This window comes from Taudactylus pleione, unplaced genomic scaffold, assembly GCF_031769625.1.
Source record: "Taudactylus pleione unplaced genomic scaffold, aTauple2 ptg000113l, whole genome shotgun sequence".
NCBI classification, from domain to species: domain Eukaryota; kingdom Metazoa; phylum Chordata; class Amphibia; order Anura; family Myobatrachidae; genus Taudactylus; species Taudactylus pleione.
Window position 1 is genome coordinate 11,276,647 of NW_028284515.1, and position 17,090 is coordinate 11,293,736.

The 17,090-nt window shown below is 43.2% G+C and overlaps 1 protein-coding gene across 1 annotated transcript in view; it reads left to right on the plus strand.

The window, feature by feature from the left end:
- BRF1 (BRF1 general transcription factor IIIB subunit) overlaps positions 1-17,090 on the plus strand; it is a 328,507-nt gene that overhangs the window by 36,267 nt on the left and 275,150 nt on the right. Inside the window, exon 2 of the mRNA XM_088471247.1 lies at positions 3,333-3,413. Coding sequence (XP_088327373.1) covers positions 3,333-3,413 — 81 coding nt within the window. The remainder of the gene's footprint in view (positions 1-3,332; positions 3,414-17,090) is intronic.

The following is a 17,090-nucleotide window of genomic DNA, read 5'->3' on the forward strand; positions in this document are numbered from 1 at the left end:
TGCCCTTGTTCAGCCACTGGTAGAAAATGCTGGATTGTCCTTAATGATTTTTTTAACACAGCTTTGCAATAAAAATGGGTAAACACTAGGTAGACAAATTGGCCAGACAGCCAACCCGCCAACCTGACGACTGGTAAGTGTATGCACACTTACCAATTGCCCGCCCGTAGTGCCAGGCTAGACAGCTCAACTGGGCAGGCATTTAAATTTGCCCGCCCAGGTGAGCTGTCACTCAACACCTGGTCCCTGCAGCATATGTGTATAAGCGATTGGCAGTTCACCTGTACACACCAGCAGATGTCTGATGTATCGCCCATCTGCTGTGCTGCACAGCAGAACGGATTTCGTTCACAGACACATCTGCTGTACACACACGGCCAGGGCCATAGCTAGGCTAGTGCGGCTGGTGCCATGGCACAGGGCACCACAGGTCAGGGGGCGCTGTGTGGGCCTGTCAAATTTCTGTTTATTATCATTCTTGCTTGTAGCTTCCTCTTATTTCATCCCCAGCAGCTCCTGGCCTCCCCCATCACTTCCCTGGCCCTTCCCCATGAAGCCATGGCCCTTTTTTGGGTGCATTATGTCCTTTTGAAAAATGAGGGGGGCGCCAATGCTCTTTCTGTCACAGGGTACCAAAAAGTCTAGTTACGGCTCTGCACACAGCAATGCACTATAGATATATCGCCCGTTCAATGGAACAGGCGATATATCGATCAGTGTGTACCCAGCTGATGCCGGCTGCATCTCCCACGATGAGGACTCAGGAGTTGTTTTGCATAACCCGGCCCATCATGGTAAGGAACTGAACAGCCAACCAATCGTGTGGTCGGCCATACACACAGCACGGCCAATATATCTGCCAGTGTGTACCCACCATAACTGAGCAGCTAGTCCTGGTCACTACAACTATCTGACATTTGCAGCTACAGTACATACCTGTTCTTTCTTTGCTATAATCCGTGTATCACCTGGCTGAGGTTATGGCCGGATTCTGATAGGGATGCAAGTGGAAATGTGTACGTACATGACTGATTTTAGCGTACTGCAAATGCGCCAAAGAAAGGAAAAGGCGACTGCAAATGTGGCTGGAGAGGTATACACACACGGACAGAGATCTCTAGTGCATACGGATTGATCCGTCCCTCGGGGGACCATACTTTTCGAGAAATGGGTGTTTCTAGCTAGTAACTAGATGGTGGTCATGTGAAAGCACAGGACTGTCTTGTCTTGTGGGCGTGTAAGCTGACTTCCTTGCTCGCTCATTGTGTGCGGGCAGAGATAGGACATCTGTTCCTGCAGATGAATTAGTTGTGTATGCTCTTCTTTAATCACAGCTTCCATCTCCAAAAAATATCTATTTATACAGACCAGAGATTACACTTTCTGCATGTATTGCCCTTGACTTAAGGTGCGTACACACATAACGATTTATTGAACCATTTAACTATAACGTCGTCGTTATCGTTAAAAAAAAATCGTTCAGTTTCTGAGTTATAACAATGCACAAAAATCGTTCAAGCACGCTACCGTTTGTGGTTCATTTCAGACTGTCCAACATAACGATTTTCATTAAGAGAAGGAACATTTTTCGTTCATTACACTTCAAAAAAATCGTTCCCTTATCAAGGGAAAATCTGACAGATAATCGTTGGTTACAAAATCGTTACGTGTGTATGCAGCTTATTTATTTTAAAGCAATAGGTGAATCCTGTGAGCCACAGGACTGTAATATTGCCAGTATACTGTTTGTACTGTAGGTGGCAGTATTTCTTTAACTCTCAATGTTTTTCTTTTAGTAACCTCTATATAGCTGTTTGATCAACAGGCTTAAAAGCACAATCTTTATGAGAATCTGCCAGTCCCTACAGTTGATTAAGCACAATAAATAAATAAACCTCCCGAGCAGAGTCTTCTGGGTGTTGTTAGAGTACCGCAAACCTTTTATGTTTCCGCTGTGAAGAAGTGACAGACACAAGGCTCAGGCTTCAGTAGTTTGCTAAATAACTTTCTCATCACTGAAAAGGTTGATATGTTGTATTTCTACAGTTTAATGGTAACTGTTGGAAGAGTAATTTATGGTCAATTTAAGGACTTAAACATGCATATAACCATGCACACAAACTGCATAACAGGAAACAAAGTTTTAGGTTTACAATGGCCAGACCTTATAAAACATTAGAATGTTTACATTCTGTAATATAGAAAACACATTTTGAAGGCTTCCAAAAAATGGCCTAGCTGAAAGAGTTAGACAGCATTAAAAAAAATACTGATATTAATTTTACAGTCTCAGTTAAAGCCTAATTGTGATGCAAAGTAATAGAAATAGCAACTGTAAAACATTGCCCCTCCTCTGTGTAGTAAATGCATTTGACATTTAAATTAGCTGCTGGCCAGTGCGGAAGTCCCTGTGACACTGAGCCCATGTGATCTTTCTGAGCCAATGCACTGAACACTGGCAGCTTGATGATGTCACAAGATGTTTCTCAGGAGCAGAGTGAGCGTGATCCTGCCACTACATGGGCTGTTCTAAGTTATTACTACACATGAATATTCGTAGCTGCCCAACTAGAAAGGTGTTTTTTTTTTGGATTATTTTGGAAAGTCAGCTGTATTACACAGTACATGTAATATAATCTTTGTTAGTGCTGTCTGCTTAGTCCTCTCATTTGTGTGCGAGGTATCGGAGTGTGACTGTGCACATTACAGGTAATTACAGATAAACCTCACTTGGTTTTTCTCACACCTCGGTAGTGCGAGCAAAACGAGCAATGTTTTATTTCCATATAATCTGCGTCATAGCATCTGTTCCATCGGAACCTCGCAGTTAATTGAATTTCCCCCTATGAACTTAAGTTTTAGATTTCTCCTATTTAGGTTTGATGTATTTGTGCGGGTTTGACTTGATAACCTGTAACCTTTCAAAGAGCATATGCTGCCTCCATAGAGTGAATAAGTATTCATGAGTATAACTTACTGTATGAATTCACTAACATCCCATGTACTGGCATGAGTATACTCACTGTGCTCATGTGAAACATCCCATGACCTCATTAGTTTGCTAGTTATCATTGGGTGGTGTGTTTTATATCAATTGTGTATTTGTCATTGTAAAAATCTGTCACAGACCTTTACAAATGTCTACAACTGTACTAGTGCTTCCCTATGCATAAGGTACATTTAATATTATTGCCATTTGGGATCAAAGGCACAGAGAATTGCCGCTGCTTAATAAAAAAAAAAATCTAGCCCCTAAAGATAATAAAGTGATTGCCACATGGACAGGAAAAAACAGCATGTTTGCTTAAAACTTTGTTTTTCTTCTCTTGTAGGCATCGGTAAAGCCCCCACAATCGGTGGTGGATTTCACACAAATTTGGGAAAGGAATCTCGAGCCCAAACGCTACAGAATGGTACATAGATCTTCACAGTTTTGTTGTTTCGGATATTGTGCAGCCTCATAGTTTTACCTCCGATAAATGAGCTTGCTATACAAAATTATAACGCAATTTCATGTATCTATAGAAGTTGCCTTTATTTGAACTGTAATAGTATATGGCTTATTGTTTAAACATTTTATGATGGGAATCTAGAACGATCAGGACTACATTTAATGTGCTGTGTTTATTCAAAGGTGCTGTGTATGCAGCAGTTTAGGCTGCTGGATTTAAAGGAGCTATTGTAGCCAATATATAACGTGCGCACACAGTAAATTTTGCCCTCAGCGATGGTTAAAATGCACAAAATCTTATAAAATTCTCACCCCACAGTAGCAGCTTATTTTGTTTCACATTCAAGTTTGTGTATTCTAAAAATAATATTCTCCCTACAGTAAAATAAAAATCCTATTACAAGTCATGGAAGACTTCTGTGACATGTATAAGGTCTTTTACACACTGGCATTCTTTAAACACATCTTCAACATTTGTAAAACGTGTGTAAATGAATCGGGCACCAGCAGCTATTGTTTCTAACGTCCACATTCCCATCAGTGGGCCTCATTCAGCAGCGCACAGTGGTGAATGCAGATTCCCGATAGTCGGGAATCTGCGGGTGCACAGGACCCGTTCTGCTCATGTTCAAAATGGAACCTGCGTGATCTCATACAGATGATTGACAGCCTGCCGCCGTTTGGGGAAGGAGGAGATATGGCCTTCGTTTTCCAAAACGGAGGCATGCCGCCGCTGCTGGGGGGGGGGGGGGGGGGGGGAGTGAAGAGGCCAGGATCTCCGTCGGTAGACAGATTTCCTGGCCTCTTCTGGACATCTTCGATGGCCGTCCTATGTGACCCCCATGGTCACTCAGCCGGCCAAGGATCACACAGATGATCTGTTGCTGTGTCTGTTGATGCAGCTCAGATCAGTAAGGCATGCAGGAGGCGTTGACTCCTCCTGCTGCATTAATATGATAGCGAGGACAAAATTGCAAAGCGGCTTTGCAATTCCATCCAGTGCTGAATCACTTTTGGGTCTAATGGTAGCGTTTTTCGGAGGGCTACTGGTTTCATGATTTGCGCTTGCCATATTGAAACACATTTGAAATCCTACAATTGTTTCTAAAACGCCAGCTTCGTGTGTATGTATGTGTATATGTCAGTGTTTATATATATATATATATTCTATATATATATATATATATATGTATATATATATATGTATATATATATATGTGTATATATGTATATATATATATGTGTATATATATATATATATATATGTGTATATATATATATATATATGTATATATATATATATATGTATATGTATATATATATATATATATATATATATATATTTTAGATTGATATTGTGATAGGAGCACTGGAGAAGTTAGGGATGGCGTATATGTGTGTCCCAGATTCCTGTCATATGTATTTTAGACCCCCAGGAAATGTCTGTTTTACCAAGCAGATTTGAGTGTCGGCTTTTGGTAAAAATGGAAAATGGGTCCTGGGGGGTGTGGGTGTGAGAGAGCAGGGAGAGTTCCATTCTCAGGGCCGCTTCAGGTGTTGGGTTTTTCAGCCTGAGACCAGGCTAATTAATGATTACGCCTGGAAGTGGCTCATAAGTGCTGTGTAGAGTTTTGATGCAGTGTCTCACACACACTGGGGAGAACAGACATTGAGGTTTTGTTCTGAGACACTGACATTGGTATGTACTATGTTTGTGGTAAGGCAGTAGGCCCTGCCACATGTAGAGAGGGAGTTCCCTGTCGAGTTTAAGCCCAGACGGGCTAGGGTTTATTTTTATGTTTTGTTTGTTTGATTATTGGTGTAGCACAATAAAAACTGGTGCCGACCAGCTTGCACGAAAACCCATGACTACTGCTGTTTCCTGGCTGCTGTGTGTAAGGAGGCGTCCATCTACCCCAGGAGAGGGACCCCTACCCCGATCATATCTATATGTGTGTGTATGTTCAAAGTGCCTTAGTACCTTATCATATTTTGTGAGTTTTAAGCATGTAGTACATTACTTTTTTAAAATGTATAAACTGAACTAAATGTCTATATAAACACTAGATTATATTGTGTACTATTTATAGAATTATGAAAGTATATTTTGTGTGTACCAATATATAAATGTTGTTTAGTATAATAGTTAATAACACCCCCACCGCCCCTACTGTGACTTTATACGGATGTAGGAATTCATCTCTGATTTTTGTGATCTGTGGCTTCATGCTGTTATGTGGTTGTGGAACACAATGATTTCTAGTGTCCTTATTTCCAGTAGGAGCAGAACTTTAATTTTCTGTATAATTTAGCTACTACACTTATTAGTTTCCTGTGAAGACTAGCTCAAAGAGATTATCGTGCAGATTGCATAGGGAAACAATAGCTTAGATCAGGTAGGAAGAGGATATGCTGTATGTAGTCTTACACAAAATATTTACCAAATTGTGATCCAGCCATTCAGTGTGTGCGAGTTGCCAGCACATGGAGTGCAAAACACATCAAAGTGTCTGGTCTGCTTTCCTGCCATGTGCACCCTGTGACAGGGTGCCTCCTCTCCTCCTGGTATAGATCTGCAGTTTAAGGCCTCCTATACATGTTAGTTCTGTATACTGTACGCTGGGCTTGTCATCAGGAGTTGAATCTGGGAAAAGCCTGTATTATCCATTTGTTATGTAGAGGGTTGAATTGACCCAGTGTGTGAAAGGAGCAGTGTCTTGACAGGTCGGGGCTTACTTTGCCATCTTGTCATTAATGACCACTCTTATTGGTGATCCTTGGTCACCAGTCACTCAGTGGGTGCTTGTGTCACTAGGGCACTCTCAAGTTTCCAACTAGGGTACTTGGAGCTGCCACCACCAGGCTTTTCCACTGGCAGCTGGTACTGCTTTGCGTGGTATATGTAGCTCCTGCACCTTTGTATTGGTTGCACAGGCTGGATCCTTCTGACCACTTGCTTTAGATCAGGACTGCTGGGAAGGGGACAGAGTGTTGATTACAGGACAGCCACAGCATTATTGTATTGGTACTGATGCCTCTTAGGAATAAACCAATATGTTTAGTAATAGTGATGTTTATCTTCAAGCTGTTGCACATGACACTTTCTTGAAGGTAGGTGAATGTTATAATGTACACGAGGCATATTTAGCCTGTAAAACCAGTGCAGGTGGATGTCTTTTATCTCTCGCATGAATCATCCTGGACCATGCTAACTATGGGTTAGATTTACTAAAGCTTCTGAAATTGAAAAGTGCTGGTATTGCCCATAGCAACCAATCGGATACTATCTGTCATTTCTCCATTGCATTCTAGAAAATGATAAACATAATCTGGTTGCTATGGACAACACCACTACTTGTCTGTTTTAGAAGCTATAGTAAATCTACCCCTATGTATGCTGGAGACTAATGTAATGTTCTGTTTCCATAATGTTATCATAAAATACTCTTATTTGCAGGTGATATTGCTATATCGCCATGTGTGTCAGGTCTTAAAATGACCCTGGAGAAAGCCTGTGAAATTGATAGGATCATTGTTGGAGATGTTGGAAGATGATCTCCATCTGCCTGTATGTGTTGACTTCTAAATTTCCAGGTATCATTCAACTTGTCCTCCCACTGGACAGTGATCCTGTCACTCGTCTGTTGAACCAGGTTTTCTGAAGCATCATGAGGCATCTAAGAGGGTTTGAAATAACAAATGTGGACACAGATTGCAGTTGTGTGTATAAGTGAACAGTTAAACTATTTAGTATATCCAGGTATTACAAATAAGTCATCCTCTAACCAAGAACAGATTGCATGAGGGAAGTGGGATCAGTGGTAGTTGCGAATGACATCAAAGCAACAGCTCTGTAATTACCAGCAAACAGCCTTACACATCCGATATTTATGGTAATGCCCTTTTGTGGAAACTGCTTGCAATCCAGGCCAATGGTGTCACCATACTGTGGTGGAGTATGTGTTGTGGCACGTGACATCGTACTATGGTGTAGTGTTTGTTGTGGCATGCAACACTGCAAGGTTGTGGAGTATGTGTGTATATGAGCATGTGACACACTACAGTTGTGGAGTATGTGTTGTGGCATGTGACTGTACATTTGTGGAGTGTGTGTTGTGGCACATGACTCTGTACGGTTGTGGAGTATGTGTTGTGGCACGTGACTCTGTACGGTTGTGGAGTATGTGTTGTGGCACGTGACTCTGTACGGTTGTGGAGTATGTGTTTGTGACATGTGACACAACCTAAACGCAAGTCTCTGAGCATTGTCCAGGACACAAATAACTTGGTTCCCGGTCACATTATATGTACAGTATAATAACAAATCATAACGCTCACAGTACAACATTACAGAAACTAGCTTTTACTTGCAATTACCCCCTTCTTTGCTCTCATAGGGCCAGATTCAGAGATGCGCGCAATGCCGATGTTGCAGTGGACTGTTCTTTTGATACTTTGTTTGCTCCTAAGCCGTCCTACGCATGTGCAGCGATTTGCTTAGGGACAGTGGTTGCAGTGAGGATGCATGCATAAAGTAACAGGTGGTAAGCGTTTGGGTTTGGAGGGAGATAATAGGGGTTAGCTATAAAAATGCAGGCGTGTTGGGACCCCTTTCTGGGCGTGACCTAGTGAGCCTCTGTATTTGTACTCAGCTAGAGAGGCCCCAGCTTCTTAGGTGAGACGAACACTCTCAGACAGGACAGGCTTGCTTAGAGGTTCGATGTGCGACTGATACCCGCTCTTCATGGGATGTTAGGGAGGTATAGCACAGTCTTTGTATAAACTAAGCACTACAAATACACAAGCTTTAGCTTGTAATCTTCCTAGTGAGAAATTGGCATGTCTTAAGATCCATTATCCATATAATTTGAGGCTGACTCAGTCCTTTACATGGGTATTTATATTCCAAATAAACTGATAGGCTTTGTGGATGTGAGTTTTGAGCCTATGGGGTCTATTTACTAAGCAGTGTTAGGAAACAGAGGGAAAAGTGATAAGGTGCCAGCCAATAAGCTCCTAACTGTCAGTTTTCAAACACAGCCTGTGAGATCGCAGTTGGGAGCTGATTGGCTGGTACCTTATCACTTTTCACTCTGTCTCCTAACACTCCTTAGTAAATAGACCCCTATGTTACAATATGTCGCCAAACTTGTATGCTGTTGATCGGGTTTCGAGATCTCCTGTCTGGGTCATCTAGCAGTATTTAAAATGAGGATTTTGCTGATGCCCTGCATATACCTTTACCGCACAATTCCTTATTCTATTTCTAAAGCCGTATGGAAAAACTTATTTTATCCTATGTATGGAAGAACAAACCCCATGATATGGCATACTCTCCCCTTACTAAGCCCAGAAGTCATGATAAGTTGGAGGTTCCAGACTTATTTGTGTATCACTCTGCATGTTGGATTTCTCAGATGAATGATTCTCCTTCCTCGATCTGAACCATTGGTTGACTTAGAGCAGGCATTACTACCGGACTTCCCACTTAGTGATCTTTCCCCTCTGATACCCATAAGGCAGTGCTTGATTCCCTTAAATTGTGGTATGATGTGTCTCGCTTACTGGCCACTACACTTTCTCTACAAGCGCCACCACATTTGGTTCCAGACCTTAGGGTCACATCCTAGTGTTCAAGGGGGGTTGGCATATGTTGTAGATGTTAGACACCACTACCTTAGTCCCCTTTTCCCATTTACAGGTTCAGTACCATCTCCCCTTGACTGAATTCTTTACATACTACTGTACCAGGCAGTAGGTGACTAATTTGGTTAAACTGTGTGGGCCTCAACCTTCCCTTGAAATCTTAACTAAGCTCACTAGAGGTAATTCTAAGGGACATATTCACTTTGGTATCCTAACTGTCTAGATTACATTTTTCTCGATAAATGTAAAACTCTGCTTTCAATGGAATCTGATTTGCATTTAATCATTACACCTCTACAGTGGGAATCACTTTATTTAAGAGCTCATCAACTTTTTAAATGTAATTCCCCTTTCACTCTGAAGCCCCCACTCCGAAACGATCATGATACTGAACACGGGTTGAAGACGGTGCTTCAGATGAGCTTACCCTGTTTAGACTGCCCATTGGACCAGGGTTGTACCCAGGTCGTCGCTGTTCTCACAGGATGCTTGGAGATGACGTCATCTCCAAGTGCTCCTGAGCCGGCCCAGCAGCAGTTTTTTAGGCATGATCCGGGTTATCCCACTCACACCACTGGTTACCAGGGTAACGGATCCGGGTCGCGCCGAATTGCACCGGGAGGATCCCTTTTAGGCCCTTCCAATCCAAATTTTGTTGGTGCAATTGTATGGAAGTGGTCAATATATTTCATATTTTTGGGGGGTGTCTTTCCATTCGCTCATTCTGGATTAATGTGTGTGATTTGGTTTATACAAGGTATTGAGCATCAGACTACATCCCTCCCCTTCACTTGCACTACTTCATGTCTATCCCTCCGATAGTTATATGCTGGGGCAAATTTTCATAGTTACCAAAACAGCTATAGCTCAGATGTGACCACAACCGCTTTCTATATATAAGATTATCCATAAAATTCAGTTTACATTTCTAATGGATACTCTCAGTGGGGCCCATTTATCATTGTATATTTGCAGCTTAATCCCCGAAAATGGGGACATGATGTATGAAGGAGAGACCGCATCAGATATCTGATACCTGCTGCGATCCCTCTATTTCCGCTGACAGCTTATCTCCCATAGGTTTCTATGAGGGATGCGATGCTGCCAAATTTATCAACTTCCAGAGTGCGATGCATTCTGGAGATTGTCCCCCCGCAGCTAACGCCATCTGAAGATGGCGTTGGTCGCTGTAGCCTCTGGGCTACAAATCGCATAATTAGCTTGCAGCCTCCCCGACATTGGTGGTCGCGCATGTACAGTCATCGGGAGCCCCGGAAGCACCCTTTTTGGAGCCCCTGTCCCTGCGGGTGCCGGTTGATATATTCCAGCGATATGACCGCATCTTGCAATGTGTTCATGGGCGGTAATGTAATGCTCAGATCGCATTACAAATGGGCCCCATTGTCCCTTATGCCACCTCTGCTTTCTCACCACTTATGAAATTGTTTAAATGGCAGAAAATGACCACTGATGGCGAGGTAGTGGCCTTACTGTTGAGGAACGATTCTTCCTCCTAACCTGTTTTCCTGTGTGTTGTATATGGCTCTCTAGTCACAATTGTGGTGCCTTACTCTTAGCTTTGAATATTTGGCATAATGTTAACTGTGTTTTATGCCATGTCCTGTTGCTGACTGCTCATGTATTTTGCTCTGATTTGTGGACTATGTAACTTTTCTATCCTTCCCGTTACTTTTCCCTTTTTTTTTTTTTATTTCTGTTACTTATCCCTTTCTGATTATCCCATTAAAAACTGTTCTATAAAAACTATTGATGATGAAGTAGGCTCAGCAAAGTGGACTGCACAAATCTTTTTTCCGTTGATGGATTCAGCAGCCTATGTGTGCACGCCGAGTGGTGGAATCCGCACACACAGCATGAGACCAGGAATTTCCTTTGTCCTCTGCTGGGTTGCTTTGTGTTTGCTGGGTGTAGAAAGTTACATGAGTAATGTTGAGTCAGATCCAGTTGTTGTAGCTTAAAAATAGATGCTTTTAAAATTAGACTCTTATTCTTTCCCTCTCGATGCCTAGTGGTTACTTTGATCTGCACTTACAAATAGCTTTCACTCTTAATCTTAGCACAGATTATTCTCATTTTATTTCCAATTAAAGCCGAATGCACATTTTACAGATTAATGTTTGTTTTGTTCCCACCTTTCCATGGCAAAATTAATTTGTATTAAGCATTGTGTGCTAGATTAGTTTTTATTGCAAGGGTTGCAGAAAGACAGTGCTTCAGTTTGAACCAGTTTTGTTTGGTGCTTAAAAGCGATTTCCATTAAAAAACATTTTTTTTAAAACTAGCTTCTGGGTAAAGAGAATTTTAGAAATGTATATACTATCAGGGATATTTATTTACCTGGGGTACAGCATTGTGCAGACACTCCAAGGGTTCAGCAAGGATCGCAAGTATGAATTCGCTCGCAGTTGGCCGATGTCGCGCATGTGCGAACCAGTCATTGCGATCAAGTAAGGAATTGCATGGCATACGCAGTTAGCACGGAGAGACCGCCAATGTTGATTGACATGAATTGCCGTTTGTGGGTGGCGGCAGGGGGTGGTTGTGCGAACGCAGGCGTGGCTGTACGTTTGAACGGCATTACAGGGGCGTGCATAATTAAGCTTGTGCGGCGGCATACGCAGTCGTGCGTCTCGATGTACACAGGAAGCTGCCACAATCCTAGGGCCGGTCAGGGCTAACACAGTTGTGCGTATGGGTTCGATGGTTCTCGATGTTACCGATGCAGAGGCAGCAGCTGCCTGACAATTTGTGAGGAATTATTTAACTCGTTCTCAGGTGATAGTTCACGTTCCATTTGTGTGATACTGTTCATAGAATAGTGTGTATGAGAGAGGGCACATCTGTGGACGCCCGCAAAGGGCCGTTTCTTTCAGACTCATCCCCTTTTCGTCACACTTTGGGGCATGCCCAGCACTTACGGCCATGTCGGGCAGCCCCAAAGCGTTGCTGTCAGTGTGAATAGATGCTGGGGACATGCGCCCGGCATCCATTCACCGGCAGTGATGGCTACACCGCAGTTTTCCACACCCGCGGGACACTGCATCCTGCGGGTGTGGACGGCACCTGCACGCTTTTTCAACAGGGCACCACACCGGAGGGCAGGTTGCTTAGGGGCAGGGTGTGTATGTATGTATATAATATATGTGTGTGTGTGTATATATATATATATGTATGTATGTATGTATGTATGTATATATATATATATATAATATAGCATAGCGAAGGCCACAAGTTTTATAATAAAAAACAAAATTATCTGGATTTAAATCACAAACCAGACAGGAGCTGATTTAGCCCAAATAACTTTGTATTTCACTTGTTCTTGTACATTAGTTTTATTTAATTCATAGAGCGAGGCTTGTCTAGTGTGCTAATTGCAAAGTTTTAAATGCGCTGTTTCTCAAAGGAATCAGTATGAAATACCGATAGTTGGGATCCTGACAGGGTTAACATACCCTGTCAGGTCAGTTTGCTAACGCTCTCCCTACCCTAACACTTCCTCTTTGGTGACTATCCCTAACCCCCCCCCCCCCCCAGTGCCTAATCCTAACTTCCGCCTCACCGCACCCTAAACCTAACCCACACCCTAGTGCCTAACCCCTAAACCTAACCCTCCCCTCAACCCCATTACTTACCTTCGGCATCCCGGCGGTCGGGATGCCAGCGCCGGGATTCTGACCGACATTGGTATTCTGGTGTCGGTAATGTAAGCGTCGGCGTTCCGACTGCCAGGATGCCGAACACATACCTCTAGAACCACCCGATGCTCAGCCCAGCTCTCTGCTTTATGAAGCAGGAGTTGAGTACGGTGGGGGCACATCCATGCCCAGAAATACTGACCCACTAATGCACTATAGGGCCTAGCTTTGTGTCTCCTCCACGGTCTCCCTTCTGCAGCAGCACAACCCCATACAGCAGCTGAAAACATATTATCAAGTCTTTATCCATGGGATGGGGCTCACCTCTGCATGAAATGAAGTTCTTATATCCAACTCCTTTGTCCATTGCTTTGAAAATGTTATGTCACTTGTTACATAATTGTTACAATAACTTCTGAGCTCACTTATATGAAGAGAGGCCACGTGCTTCCCTGGATATTATGCTAAAATGCTTGCTTTCAGGGTTGTTTTATTAGACAGGGGAATCTAGTAAAGACATGTTTCTTCACTTAATTACCTTCAATCAGGGAGTGAGTACACTGCTGCCAAATATTATTACTGCCCAAAGCTTTTTATGTCTACAAATATAAATATTTTCCATGCTTTTGACACTGAAAGTGCTTAGTAGCTCAACAAACCGGTTTTAAAATGTAAATAAATTATAATCTTGCACGCTCTAAATGTCGTGGAATTTATAAAGAAATATTTTTAGTAGTTGGAACATTAGTGGTAACAGTATTATATCCAGTTACCAGCTTCTTCGGACAGGCTTACTTTTCCAATGTGTTTAAAAAAGCTATTTTGGGTTACTCTTTTCTGTTTTGCTCATCAGCAAGTCTATATGTGTATTAGCATATTGATTACCGGAAATGCTCCATGTTTTCATGGCGACGAAGCAAATGCATTTCTGTGAGGGAGCCCTAAATCTGTAGCTCTTACAAAAGGGAGATGGTAAACAACTGGGAGTAGTTCGTAGAGTGCACCAGTGAAGTGCCAGCTGAAATCTATCAGTAATTAGAAAGCAATCCTGCCCCTTGTCAGTGCAAATTAATATAAGCTGGTTCAGTCCCAAATGATTGCCTATAAAAAGGTGTCTCATTACCAAGGTGTCACAGAAGAAACCTTTAATGATGGGTAAAAGCAAAGAGCTCTCTCAAGACCTTCTCAACCTTATTGTTGCAAAACATACTGATGGTATTGGTTACAGAAGGATTTCTAAACGTCTGAATGTTTCAGTGAGCACTATTGGGGCCATAATCTGGAAATGGAAAGAACATAATTTCTGACAGACGAGTGAAAATAACTATCAGAAGAGTTGTCCAAGAGCCAAGGCTCACTTGTGGAGAGCTTCAGAAAGACCTGGAATTAACAGGTATAATTGTTTCAAAGAAAACAATGAGTAATGCACTCAACTGCCATGGCATGTATGCACGCTCACCACGCAAGACTCCATGAATAAAAAGCATGTTGAAATTTGTTTAAAGTTTGCTGCACAACATTTGGACAAGCCTGTGAAATACTGGGAGAATATAGTCTGGTCAGATGAGACCAAAATGTAACTCTATATATGCCATAATACACACCATGTTTGGGGGAGAAATTGCACTACACATCACCCCAAAAACACCACACCAACAGTGAAGTTTGGAGGTGGGAACATCATGGTGTGGTTTTTTTTTCAGCATACGGTACTGGCATACTTCATATGATTTAAGGAGGGATGAATGGAAAAATGTACCGAGACATTCTTGATAAAAATCTGCTGCCATCTACCAGGATGCTGAAGATGAAACGAGGGTGGACATTTCAGCAAGACAATGATCCCAAACACAGCCAAGGACACACTCTCAATCAGTTTCAGAGAAAGAGAAAATAAAGCTACTAGAAAGGCCCAGCCAATCACCTGACTTGAATCCAATTGAAAATCTATGGAAAGAACTAAAGATCAGAGCTCATAGAAGGGGCCTATGGAACCTTCAAGATTTGAAGACTGTGTGGAAGAATGGGCCAAAATCACACCTGAGCAATGCATGCGACTAGTTTCTCTATACAGGAGGCATCTTGAAGCTGTCATTACCAACAAAGGTTTTTTACAAAGTATTAAATACATTTCAGTAAGCGTGTTCAATACTCTTTCTGTGTCATTTCACATTTTTACATATAACATAATTTATGGACATCTAAGGTTTGATTTCTGTGCATGCGTGGATTGCATGGGTTATTGCTGACATTTGGTGAAAATTCAATTACAATAGCCCCATTACAAATATATTTACAGAGAAAAATGTTGGTGTTCAATACTTATTTTATGCGTTGTATGTGTATGTATGCATGTATGTGTATATATATGTATGTATGTATGTATATATATGTATGTATATACACACACACACACACACACACACACACACACACACACACACACACACACACACTTTAGTGTTCACTCTACGCCGGACCTAAAGAAAGGGCACTCCGGTGCGCCCAAAAAGGTGAGTCTTTAAGAAATGCCCCCTCTCCTTAATCTTGGGGGGCGTGCCCGGAACTTACAGACATGCATGGCTGCCCCCAAGCTCTCCCTTCTCTGTGAATAGATGCCGAGAGCATGCACCTTGCATCTATTTACTGCTGGTGATTGCTACACCGCAGTTTTCCCCACCCGCGGGACACTGCGGGTGCGGACGGCACCCGGCAGGCTGTTTTAGCGGTGTGCCACCAAAAGGGGCAAGGTGCATTCTGCCCTTTTGAAATCGGACAGGACGCGGCGCCCCACTTAAACAGCCTAGCGAGATAGGTATTTATATACATACTGTATTCTCTGTCTGTCTCTCTCTGTCTCTCTCTGTCTCTCTCTGTCTCTCTCTCTCGTACTGAGAACACCAGGCTGCTGGGTGATCTCACTCTGGAGTAGGCCACGTAGAACTGCCCATGCCAGAAACAGTCCTCTCTCAAGTCAATCCCTGCCACCTTCAGTGACTGCCCCTGGGAACTTGTTGATGATCATTGTAAAACGGACCTTGAAGGGCAACTGCAGGCTCTTAAACTCGAAGGGATACTCTGATGGTATAAGTGGTATGTGTGGAATGAACACCCACTCCCCCTGAGCATAGTAGGTGAACACTGTGGCCTCGATTATGTTCCTGTGGAGGGCTTTTGCTTGCAGCCTGGTGCCATTGCAGAGCTTAAACAAGTTGAGATTCTGCAGCAACATCACTGGACCCCCAATTCGAGGAGAAGTTTGTGGACTGGGAGGCCAGGAGGGTTGAGGGTGTTGAGGAACTGCACGGGGTAGTGGACTGTGTCATCCATTTACACTACCTAGTCCGCAGACCTGTACTCCATTTTTGCCCCTTAGAACAACTGAAGTAAAGTGTCATTAATGACGGTAGCCGTGTCGTTCTTGGGGGTCAGAGTGGCATACTCAAACAGCCAGTCCATGGACTTTTTTTTAGGTTATCGGCAATATCCGAATATATCCTGACTGTGAGGTCTGCTAGGGTCTTCACTACTGTGACTAGGCCTTCAGAGATGGTCCCCCTTCCCACGGACTTGAGATACTCTCCATCCCCTATTTTGAGAAGGAGTTTGGAGCTGCCATTTGTCCCAATGAGCTTACAGTCCCGCAGCACTTGGGCCACGTTTGTCACAGCGCTGCCGAATCCAGGTCCCTCTTACCTGGTTCGGTGGCACTGGGGTCCGGACTGACGTGGGACAGCGGGTGGGAGATCCCCGCCTGTCAGCTGTTCGACTCCTTCCCCGGCAGCAGTGTGCAGGCGGCCGCGGCTTCCTTAGGAGCACGCGCCGCTCTGCTAAAGATTTAAAGAGACAGGCGCATAGATAGGGAAATGCTGATTGGAGAATGTGTACTATGTCCTATTTAAGGAAGTTCCTGGGTGCCAGATTATAGGCTCCATTACCATACTCCAGCATTCCTGTGCATATCCTGTCTATTGGTGCTGACCTTGGCTTGTTCGTGACTCTGATTCTGCCTAACCCCTGGTTCTATGTTGATATCTGGTTCTGACCTCTGCTATTCCCTGTGACCAGTTTAAGTCTGCCCCCTGTCTGCTCCCTAGTACCGTCTCGTTTGCTTAGTTCTGACCTGACTAGTCGACTACGCTAAAGCCTCCTGCACTCCAAACCAAGTTTGCCAGCACCTGTATAGGGAAACCATACCTTCTTGCGAGGGTCCCTGGTGAAAACCGCTGGCACATTAGACTCCGTGCTTCAGGAATAGGTCTAGCCAATTCCCTGAATACATTTAGCATCCACAATCCGTCGGAGAGTTTGTGACAATGTTGGCTTTGTAACCC